At 52.0% G+C, this 11,914-nt stretch overlaps 1 protein-coding gene across 1 annotated transcript in view; it reads right to left on the minus strand.

Annotated features, from left to right (window-relative positions):
- The window catches only part of QRICH2 (glutamine rich 2), a 26,733-nt gene that overhangs the window by 12,329 nt on the left and 2,490 nt on the right, over positions 1-11,914 (minus strand). Inside the window, exons 3-8 of the mRNA XM_010856207.1 lie at positions 10,468-10,527; positions 9,936-10,046; positions 3,958-6,901; positions 2,631-2,716; positions 1,434-1,531; positions 826-940 (exon numbers count right to left, since the gene is read on the minus strand). Of these exons, the coding sequence (XP_010854509.1) occupies positions 826-940; positions 1,434-1,531; positions 2,631-2,716; positions 3,958-6,901; positions 9,936-10,046; positions 10,468-10,527 (3,414 nt within the window). The remainder of the gene's footprint in view (positions 1-825; positions 941-1,433; positions 1,532-2,630; positions 2,717-3,957; positions 6,902-9,935; positions 10,047-10,467; positions 10,528-11,914) is intronic.

Consider the following 11,914-nt stretch of genomic DNA (forward strand, 5'->3'; position numbering starts at 1 on the left):
CCTGCGCTCCTCGGCAAGAGAAGATGCTGCAGTGAGAATCCCTTGCACTGCATTCAAGAGTAGCCCCTGCTCAATGCAACTAGAGAAAGCCCTCGCACGCAGCCAAGAAGACCCAGCAAAGCCAATAAACAAAGAAAGAAATCTTTTTCAAAAAAGACACACAAGGACAGACAGGTAGTGGCCCAGGCCAGACTGGCGCCTTGGCCTTGAAGTTTGCCCTTCCTAATTTCCTCTACACGTCTGTGTTTTCCCCCAGGCTCCTGTTGGCCTGAGCTCAGCATGACTTTTGCCACCAGAAGAGTTAACACTCTTCTGAAGAGTCAGGAGCTGGGCCTGCCTAGCAGCGGGTGGATGTCCTCCAGGTGTGGCCCTGGGGAGCCCCAGAGGTGGCAAAGCTCAGGCCTGAGCCTTGGAATAACACGTGACTCTCAAACACACCATCTACTGCCATCCTATCCAAGACAGTCAGTCCTGGGTTGTGAAATGGTGCACACCGCCATCCTGGAAAACTTGAAGGGGGTCCTGAATGGGGCCTCTAGCATAAAAGGGTTCCCGATGTGAGCCCCCTGGGCCCATGACTTTGCCCATCTGATCCTTCTATGGGCACTCAGAGAGCTGGTCTGAGTCCAGACAGTCCTCACTGGGAACATTCTGGGGTGACCAACACTCACGATGCAAAGGCAGACACTCCCAGGAGAGTGAAAAGACAACCCCCAGAAAGGGAGAAAATACTTGCCCAGTATATATCGGATAAGCGTTTAGCATCCCCACTGCCCTCAGCCAGCTCTGAGAAGGGGCCTCGTCCCTGTGGCTGAAGGTCCTCACCTGATCCTGCAGGTAAATGGAGGCTTCGGAGACCGAATGTTCCATGCTGACCTTGCCCTTCTCTTGGCTCTCCCTCAGCTCGCCCAGCTCCTTCTCGATGTCGGCCATGGTGACTCTGTGCGCAAGATATGGTCCAGCCCACTACCTGCCCAGGGGCCAGGGCCCGCCATGGCCAAGCGCCAGCCGTCAAGGATGCAGGAGGCAGCCCGGTGCTCTTTCACATTCCCTCTCCAGGCTTGCCTAAAGCGTCCAAGGCCCTGCCTGCCGTGGAGGCGGGTGCCCAGCGTGCCTGGCTGAGAGGCTTCAAGGGGGTGAGGCCTGGCCCTGCACAGAGACTGTTCTGAGGGGCTCCAGCAAATGCTTTGAAGCCTCCAACTGTGGACAGAATCTAGGGAGCTTTTTGTCCGGGGAGAGGAGTGCTCTTCCAAGCCCTGGTGCTAAACTGTTTTAAGAACCTGGGAAACTTCCACTAGCAACCTGAACTAGGTACGGACAACCTGAAGAGCAGACGTGATCCGGATCAAAGATAGCAGTTGGCTCAGGAATGAGGGAACCAGCTGAGAACACGTGATGCCAGGACACAAGCTGCACTCGGCCGGGGATTTTACCTGAGGATACCCAGCTGCAGGTTCAGCGGGCCACCTTTCTCCTCCTTTCCTATTTCTTTCTCCCCATGATCCTCCAGGATCTTGCTCATCTTCTCCATCTACAAATCCAATGGAAGAGCAGTGTCAGGCGGCCTTGAGATCTCTGCTTTCTGAATGTACCTCTGCAGGGCCAGCAAGCTCCTCCCTCATTCCCTAATCCTTTTTTTTTTCTTCCATACCGTGAGGCTTGCGGGATCTTAGTTTCCTAACCAGGGATCGAACCCAGGCTGCTGGCAGCAAAAGCACAGAGTCCTAACCACTGGACCTCCAGGCAAGTCACCCCACCCCCTAATCCTAATCCAATCCTCTAGCAAAGCCTGAGGCCCCTTCCTGACATTCAGTCCATCTACCCTGTGGATGGAGATGCTGTTGCTTAGTCGCTCAGTTGTGTCTGACTCTTTGCAACCCCGTGGAGTGTAGCCCGCCAGGCTCTTCTGTCTATGGGAGCAAGAATACTGGAGTAGGTTGCCATGCCCTCCTCCAGGGGATCTTCCCAACCCAGGAATTGAACCAGGGTCTCCTGCATTGCAGGTGCATTCTTTACCACCTGAGCCACCAGGGAAGCCCGTGGATGTAGAGAGCTGGCATTAAGAGAACGACTGGGGACTTCCATGGTAGTCCAGTGATTAAAACTTCGCCTTCCAATGCAAGGGGTATGGGTTCAATCCCTGGGAGGGGAGCTAAGATTCCCACATGCCTCAGGGCCAGAAAACCAAAACATAAAAAGACAGAAGTAGTACTGTAACAAATTCAATAATGACTTTAAATATCATCCACATCAAAATAAAAACCTTAAACAGAGACAGAGAGAAGGACTGAAGACCTAACAGCCCCTCGCCATGACTGCTGGCCCGAGACAGTCCCACAAACTCCAAGGCTGCTCCAGGGACAGCGGGTGTTACTGGAAACGACCACACGTAATGAAAGGAGCCCAGGCCACCTTGCTGGCTCAATGGAATCTTAAGAGCTTTGAATGTCAGGTTTTCGATCCAGGAAAGAAACACACTGAAGCCTGGGGTGTGTTTCCCATCGGAGGGGACTGTAAAGTTCCACGTGATAGTAACGGAGGTGACAGGAGTGTGTAGTCCATGACAATGAAAATGGAAGGTGGGATTGTTGGCATTGGAAGGCAAAGCAGATGGACCCTCCCTTACTTACTTTTGCTTGTTGTTGTCGAATTTCTTTGGCCAAGGCCTTTAAGGTCTTCAGCTGTTCCTGCAGGTCAGGGGGTATGGACTTCTTGACTATGGAGAACAGAGTCAGGAAAATCAGATTTCTAATGGCTCCCAATCCCAGCCTCACAATGAAGAACAACATGAATCATTTATCTGGCTTTTCCTGGGGGCTGGGGTGGAGAGGGGATGGGAAGAAAGGAGTGTCTTTTTAGGGCTCCCCTGGTGGCTCAGTGGTAAAGTATCCACCTGCAATGCAGGAGACATGGGTTCTATCCCTGGGTCAGGAAGATCCCCTGGAGGAGGAAATGGCAACTCACTCCAGTATTCTTGTCTGGAGAATTCCATGGACAGAGGAGCCTGGCGGGCTACAGTCCATGGGATTACATAAGAGTTGGACACAATTTAGCAACTCAACAATGACAACAAAATCCTTAGCCTTAAAAGTCCACCTAATGCTTAATATCCTAAAGGAAATTACCCATTTAACCCACAATTGCCACTCAAACCTTAATTCTCTGGGGCTAGAGCTGCGACTGTGCAAAGGTTAAGTTTAGTTTTTCAACATTCTCTCTCCCCATCCAACCCAACACAGTCGTCTTCCTCTTGCTCAGCATTCTCCTGGCTGCTTTCCAGAGTCCAGCAGAGGCACAGGAACCTGCCTTCCTTCTCTTGAGGCAGCTTCACTCCTACTGGTTTAATCTCATCCCTTGGACCCCGAGGGCTTCCCAGGCGGCTCAATGGTAAAGAATCCACCTGCCAAGCAGGAGATGTGTGTTTGATCCCTTGGTCAGGAAGAGCTCCTGGAAGAGGAAATGGCAACCCACTCCAGTATTCTTTTTCTTTCTTTCTTTTTAATATTTATCTATTTGGCTGCATCGGGTCTTAGTTGTAGCACTCAGGGTCTTTGTCGTGTGGCTCGAGGGCTTCTCTCTAGTTTTGGTGTGCGGGCTTAGTTGCCCTGCAGCATGTGGGATCTAGTTCCCTGACCAGGGATCAAACCTGTGTTCCTCTGCACTGGAAGGCGGCTTCTTAACCGCTGGACCACCAGGGAAGTCCCCACTCCAGTATTCTTGCCTGGGAAATCCCATGGACAGAGGAACCTGGCGGGCTACAGTCCATGGGGCTGCAAAGAGTCAGACATAAGTTAGCGACTAAACACCAACAACTCGGACCCTTGAAGGCTATGGGAGAACCCAGAATGGCTGAGAATGGAAATGCCCTTTTCGGGGGTCTCAGGCTCAGGAGGAGAAAAGGATGAAATCAGCTGAGGAGGAGGACAATGGTCTCTCCTCTGTGCATGCAGCACCCACCCATCAGTGCCAGCAGGTACTGGATCTTCTCCAAGTCCGTTTGGCCAGCCTGTTCCTCATCCAGGTCCTTTATGTTCTCCTTAAGCTCCATGTAGAGGGCGATAATCTCTCCCATCATACGAAATGTTTCCACTGCTATGGGGAAGCTAGGAGCCAATTTATCCAGTGATTCACGTCTCTCACTCTGAGTATCACTCCTTTCGGATGAGCCTCGGTTCAGAGAGTCAAGGGAGTGTGTGCTCCTGGGAAAGGGGGCCTCTTGGCTTGGGGAAGTCGGAACAGAAACTCCAGGTTGACGTAAGACATATAGTTCTTTTGGACCCATACCTACCTGGACTTGCCGATCTACACCTTGATACCCTGGGCCACCATACATTAGGCCCTGGGAGTCTGGGATAGAGTCAGGAACAGTCTGGTCATGCTGCTCTGGTTCAGATGTTTCCAAATGCTGTTGATCCTGGGGTGCAGATCCTACAGCTGTGCTTAATGGTGTTGGGCCACGCTGCAGCAAACCTTGTCGATACATTTCTCGTAGTACCAAACCTTCTCGGTCTGTACCTGATGGTGTCAGACCTTGACTGGCTAGGAGTGATGACACCCGACCATACTGATCCCTGCCAGGAGCTGCCACACCTTGCTGGTATGGGCGTGGTGATGTAAAACTTTGAGAATCACCACGGTATGTTGGAAGCCCAAGAAGCTCTGTGCCTGGTGGTATTATGCTTTGACCTGTGCCAGACTGCCTCCCCCAACGCGGATCTATCACAGGCTGAACCAAACCCTGCTGATCGGCACCAGGCTGCATGAAGCCACGTGGGTAGGCACCAGGTTGGATCAAACCACCTGGATAGGCACCAGTCTGGACTAGACCAGGAGGATATGCCCCAGGTGGGACCAAGCCAGGCATAGATATATTAGGCTGAAAAAAGCCATGTTGACCTCTATCAGGCTGTACTAAACCATACTGATCCACTTGAGGTTGTACCAACCCAGGCTGACCTGCACCGGGCTGCATCATACCAGCCTGGCCTACACCAGGCTGCACCACACCAGCCTGGGCTGCACCGGGCTGCACCGCACCAGCCTGGGCTGCACCAGGCTGGCCTACACCGGGCTGCACCACACCAGCCTGGGCTGCACCGGGCTGCACCGCACCAGGCTGGCCTGCACCGGGCTGCACCGCACCAGCCTGAACTGCACCGGGCTGGACCGCACCAGCCTGGGCTGCACCGGGCTGGACCGCACCAGGCTGGCTTACACCGGGCTGCACCACACCAGGCTGGCCTACACCAGGCTGCACCACACCAGCCTGGCCTGCACCGGGCTGCACCACACCAGGCTGGCTTACACCGGGCTGCACCGCACCAGGCTGGCCTACACCGGGCTGGACCGCACCAGCCTGGCCTGCACCGGGCTGGACCGCACCAGCCTGGCCTGCACCGGGCTGCACCGCACCAGCCTGGGCTGCACCGGGCTGGACCGCACCAGCCTGGCCTGCACCGGGCTGCACACCAGCCTGGCCTGCACCGGGCTGCACCACACCAGCCTGGGCTGCACCGGGCTGGACCACACCAGCCTGGGCTGCACCAGATTGCACCAAACCAGGGTGACCTATATCAGGTTGCACCATACCAGGTTGACCTGCACCAGGCTGCACCAAACCTCGATGATACATTCTAGGTGGCACCAAACCTCGTGGATACATTCTAGGCTGCATGAAACCAGGGTGACCTATACCAGGTTGCACCAAACCTCGCGGATACATTTCAGGTTGCACCAAACCTCGCGGATACATTCTAGGCTGCATTATACCAGCCTGGCCTGCACCAGGCTGCACCACACCAGCCTGGCCTGCACCGGGCTGCACCACACCAGCCTGGCCTGCACCGGGCTGCACCACACCAGGCTGGCTTACACCGGGCTGCACCACACCAGCCTGGCCTGCACCAGGCTGCACCACACCAGGCTGGCTTACACTGGGCTGCACCACACCAGCCTGGCCTGCACCAGGCTGGATCATCTCATGCTGCTCTGTGCCAGGTTGTATGAAGCCAGATGTTCCCAAACTGGGCTGTACAAAAACTTGCTGATCCATGGGATATATTACAAATCCATGCTGATCTACACCAAGAGGTTCCACTCCAGACTGATACGTGCCAAGTGGTCCCACACCACTCTCGTCCATTCCAGGAAGCTGATATGTGCTAAGCGGAACTGTACCAGGCTGATCTGTACTAGGCTGTTCTGATCCTGGCTGATCTCTGCCAGGTACCACTGGTGGCACCACATCACTCTGAGCCATGCCAGCTAGTACCAATTCCTGCTCATCCATTCCAGGCAGCATCACTCCAACCTGATCCACACTGATGGGAACCATGCCAGGCACATAAGCGCTGGGATACAGCAAATCAAGCTGATCCGAATCAAACGATCCGAATCCATATTGATCTGGCCTTGCATAGAGGTGGCCTTGGCTTGTGAACACTCCCCTGTGCTGATCTGGGGACACCTGAGTGTGTCGATCTCTGGGCAAGGACACATCCTGATACACTGGGCCAAGGTGGGTATCCCGTTCATCTCTTCGTAGATGCCCTGAGCTGTGCTGCTCTCTAGACCGGCGGCGATCTGGCTCTGCCCTCAACTGGGACATAGATGGCGGATGGGGTCTGGCCAGGCCAGCTTCATCACGGGCCCTTAAGTGCTGTTCTCTAGCCGGAAACCCAGTGGCAGAGGAAACTCTGCTTCGTTCCCTGCCAGGAGGCCCATCGAAGGGGTATCCTATGCCGCTAGTTCCTGAAAAGGTCTTGTCTGTGATGAAACCAGCAGAGTCTATAGCCTGGTCAACACTTGGGTACTTTGTGGAGACTCCACTTGCAATTAGGTCACTTGATGTTATGGAACTCTGTCTTTTGCGCCGCTGAAGTCCTGTTGTTGACTCTGAGATCTGGTGAAAGAGGAAGAAAGAAATCAGTGACTCTAAGGAAAAAGTACTCATGGTAGGAGTCAGAGGGTAGGAAGTCTGGGGTATCCGATGAAGGTGATTTAGAGCCCTTGGGGAGAAAACAAGCACCCTTACAAAACTAAGCTGGACACAAAGACTGACTTTGACATCCTTGAAAGACAGTTCTCCAGATTTTTGAGTCTGTACATTTGTAAATGGTATCCTTATATGTAATTTTCCTCATAGAAGACAGGAGGGGGGGAGCCCGCTGGTGGCCCACTAGTTAAGAATCCATATGCCAGTGCAGGGGACATGGGTTTGATCCCTGGTCTGGGAAGATTCATATATCGTGAGGCAGCTAAACCTGCACAGCACCACTACTGAAGCCCATGGGCATAGATGGCCCATGCACCACAACAAGAGAAGGCACCGCAGTGAGAAACCCATGCACTGCAACCAGAGAATATTCCCCACTCGCCACAGCTAGAGAAAGGCCACACGTAGCAATGAAGACTCACCACAGCCAAACTATAAAGTAAAAAAAAAGTGGGGGGGGAAACCTGCTAAATCACATGATCAACTCCAACTTTTACTGAGTCTACAAATAAAGGACATGAGTAATTGATTGAGTTTACAATATAAAGTCTCCTCCACCATTGACCCATGGCTGGCAGTAGAAGTGTGCACAGTAGGGAAAGTGAACCGTGTATTTAAAATGCAAAGCACAAACTCAGAAACTCTAAAGACAGGAATTGTCCGTATTGACTCTCACAAAAGAACAGGCATACATGTACAAAGACAGAGTCTGAGGCATTGTTTATGAAAACAGATTATCTACAGGGGACCAAGAGGCCTCCCTGGTGGTCTAGTGGTTGAGATTCCATGCTTCTGGACTTCCTTGGTGGTCCAGTGCTAAAGAATCTGCCTGCCAATGCAGGGAACACTATTGATCCCTGGTCCAGAAGATTCCACATGCCGTGGAGCAACCTAAGCTCATGTGCCACAGCTACTGGGCCCACACTCTAGAGCCTGGCTCTGCCATGTGAGAAGCCACCACAGTGAGAAGCCCGCGCAACTAGAGAACAGCCCTCACTCACTGAAACGAGAGAAAGACTGCACGCAGCAATAAAGACCCAGTGCGGTCAAGAATAAACCAAATTCTAAAAGAAGATGAATCATGGGAGGGAGTCAACTCTATTTTACAGAAGATTCTTTAAGACCTCTCCCCTAGGGATGCAAGTGATACAAGAATTTCTTGAAGAAGTACCATGAGGAGGAGGAGGAAGGAGAGAAAAAGAAGGTGGGAGAGAAGCATCAGCAGCACCTCCGGGCAAAGCTGCGAAGACCTGCCCCGTCGGCCATCAGAACACACCCTTGGGAACAAGCGGTCAGTGTCCTTCCATACTCAGGTTCTGGGATGAGCATCTTCCACGTGGATTCTGAGCTCCTTGAACTGCAGTTGCTACATGGACAGTGTCCTTCCTCACGTCTGCGTCTCCAAGCATGGAATCTATTCCTCTGTACTCATCACACCACCCCGCCACCCCCTGTACTCACATCCAAGCCTCAATCCTGTCTGTCTACTCATGATGCAGGCAGTATACCTCACAATCACCTTAGAGTTACTGCCAACAAGGCAAAAAAATAAAATAAAATTGGGCTCAAGCGTGTTGTATTTCCTCAGCTTGAGAGAGTGAAACTCTCCACTGTTTTCATTATGATTACTAACTGACTCTTGCTTCTCAAAAATTAATATTTATATTTATTCTCATCTGCTTCTGGGGCTGTTCATGATTCTGAGCAACCGTCAGAACCCTGACACTTTCTTACTTCTGGACAAGTAAAAAGTCTAGAGGCGCTTCTGTCGAGGCTTATTTTTAGGTCTTGCAGGTGTCTTCTGCTGGCACCCCCAAAAATGTGCTGCTCACTCAAAACACAGAATAGTGATATGTGGGTAAATGCAAAAAAGCTTTGGCTTAAAAAAAAGTGACAGTGAAAGCAGAGGCCACCTTTTTCTAGGCTGGTCACTTGGTTTGCAGGCTCTTCTTTGAACTCTCTGATGCTGCTTTACTCGAAGAGGGCCCTGAACTCAGAAAACATGGAGACTAGAAGGGTGTCTTTGTACCAAGACGGTATTTGGCGCACCCCAGATGGCCACTTGGTGGCGCCAAAGGGCCCACTCTCTTTCCCCTGCTTGTCGGTCCATCCGTGGGACCCTTTCTGAGGAATCCAGATACACAAAGTCAGAGGAAGGGGAATGTCAAGACCAAAAGGGCACCTGATCCTTGTCCTTGAGGGTCATTTGAAAATACCCACTTTATTCCGATGAAGAAAGCTTAGTTTGGTTACCCTATGCACTGCCTCGAGGCAGATGCCACCCGTGTGTACAAGTCACCATGAGCAAAAGGCTCCCTAAACGGGTTTTATTTCCATGGTTGGTCACCTTTGTGCACTGATAGTGAAAGGACTCGTGCATTTTAGGACAGACTTTAAAGGAACTTTGAAAAGCTAGGAAAGCAAATCAAATCTATGCTCTGGGGACTTCTCTGGTGGTTCAGTGGCCGAAACTCCATGCTCCCAATGCAGGGGGCCTGGATTCAATCCCTGGTAGGGGAACTAGATCCCACGTGCTGCAACTAAAAATATTTCACATGCCGCAACCAGGATCTGATGCAGCAAATAAATATTTTTTAAAAACAAAACAAACAAAATCCGGTTTTGAGAAACAAGTTCTCTCCTCCGTTGCTTGTGGAACTCCAAATCAGAACCACAACCACAAAAGGCAATTTGGGCCAAAGCTAGCCAAACTATAAACATGTATTCTGTTTCTAGGAATTTACCCTATGAATACCTTCACTTGTGTGAATGTCACATTAGAGCAGGGTTCCTTATAAGATTGGGGAAAAACATTAAAACTATCCATAATATTAATAGAAAACTCATGAAGGAAATTATAAACATCCGCATAACAGAACACTGTGAGGTTCAGGGGCCCCTTCCAAGACTGCCCACCCCCAGGACCCCCACCCTTATTTACTGTTTGTGAGCCCTTCCAGCCATCAGTAATCGCCTGCTCCAGCTCTTCCCAGGTGACCATGGTGGCCTCTTCTGAAGACGGCATCACACTCAGCTTCCGGTTTAATAATTCCTGACAGTGAAAAGACAACACGCACAGACAAGCACACACACACACCGAACACACACAACACACACACCCCTCGTTTAATCCCAGGATGCTTTAGGAACAGAACAGGACAGGACAGGACGGGGTGGGTCCTTCCGAAACCCCAAGGAGAAGTGCTGTCCTTCAGGAAACCAGTGAATTGTGGGCGGCTGGTTTTATGTCCCGTGTGGGCCCCAGATGGACCTGTGAGCAGGGAAGGGATGTTCCCACATGCCAGGGATGGCACCCCAAGAGGCAGGGGACATACATCACCCTTCACTCTAGGGTGGGACGCCTGGGGTGGGAATCTGGGTGAGCCCCGGGAGAGGGGCCAGGCTCTTGGCAACCATCCTATGCCCTAACCCCCTCTCTCACCACCCTTTCCCGCAGAACTGGCTGATATTACCAGGACTTCGTCCTTTTCTCTAATTATCCTCTCCAGTTCTTCAATCCGTTGAAGGAGGTGCTGGAAGAAGAGTTCAAAGATTGAGGATCAAAACAGCCCCTCCAGCAGCCCCTACACACACATACACACATACACACACACGCACGGCAGAAGAGGAAAGGAGGTCCTTGGGTCTTAGAGGAGCCCAAGGTACAGAGAAGCTTGCCAAGCCAGGCTCCCCATTCTCTTCCCAGCCAACAAGAGGAAGGGACATGGGGCGTGGTGAGTGGTACCCGGGGGCTGCATGCCTCGGACAAAAATGGTGTGGGGGTGGGACCCTTTCTTTGGTCCCAGGATGCATTTCATACAACCCACTAGTGGGACTTTGCAATCAGACTGACCTCACCTCTCAAGAACAAAGATGACTGGGTGTCTGAAAGTCTGCACTGTTTAAAGGGGAAAGTGCCTCTGAAGGATCAAAGCAAATCGCTGCCACTTAAAGCGGCTCCTGGGGGCTTCTCAGGTGGCTCAGTGGTACAGAATCCGCCTGCCAATGCAGGAGACGCAGGTTCAATTCCTGGGTCAGGATCAATCCCTGGATCAGGAAATGGCAATTCGCTCCAGTATTCTCGGCTGGGAAATTCCTTGGACAGAGGAGCCTGGTGGACTACAGTCCATGGCGTTGTAAAATGTTGGACACAACTTAGCAAAACAACAAGTGGCTCCTTAGAACTTCGGCAAACCTTCAGAAACAACGAATCTAAAGGTAAGACAGCCTTTAGTCTAAAGGCCAGAGACAAACCCCAAATCTAAAAATGTGCTTGGTCGCTTCAGTTGTGTCTGACTCTTTTCGACCCCATGGACCGTAGCCTGCCAGGTTCCCGTGTCCCTGGGGTTTTCCTGGCAAGAATACTGGAGTGGGCTGCCATGCCCTCCTCCAGGGGATCTTCCTGACCCAGGGATCAAACCTGGGCCTCCTGCATTGCAGGGGGATTCTTTACTGCTGAGCCACTGGAGAAGCCACAAACCTAAAACCACCGCAACTTTAAAAAGAAAAGCTTCCCAGAGCAAAAATGAGTCTGGCTGGGGGCTGGAGGCCTGAGATGAAATGGGCACATAGGCCTGGTGGCGAGTCCCCTCTAGGGTCTCGGTGGCCTCCTCCTTTGAGCTTTTCTTCTCCCTCAAGTCTCTCTTCTCAGCCTGGGCTGAGAAGAAACCTCTCTTCTCTCCCTGGGCTTCCTCCTAATTGCTCCTCCTTCTTCCAGCTCTAATCCCGGGCTCGGCCTCATATGGGCCTGAAACAGGAGTCTGGCCTGGTATCTCCTGGAACTGAAACGCGCCAGGACTCTGCTGTTCATTGGGAAATGCTTAGCTCAGGACTTCTGGCTTCTCTCTCCAAGGAAACAAAGATCCAAGTGAGAGAGGTGTTGCCTGGGGGGCTGTGGGTGGTGACTCATAACCCTCTGCG

Source organism: Bison bison, unplaced genomic scaffold (genome assembly GCF_000754665.1).
Source record: "Bison bison bison isolate TAMUID 2011002044 unplaced genomic scaffold, Bison_UMD1.0 scf7180017864371, whole genome shotgun sequence".
NCBI lineage: Eukaryota > Metazoa > Chordata > Mammalia > Artiodactyla > Bovidae > Bison > Bison bison.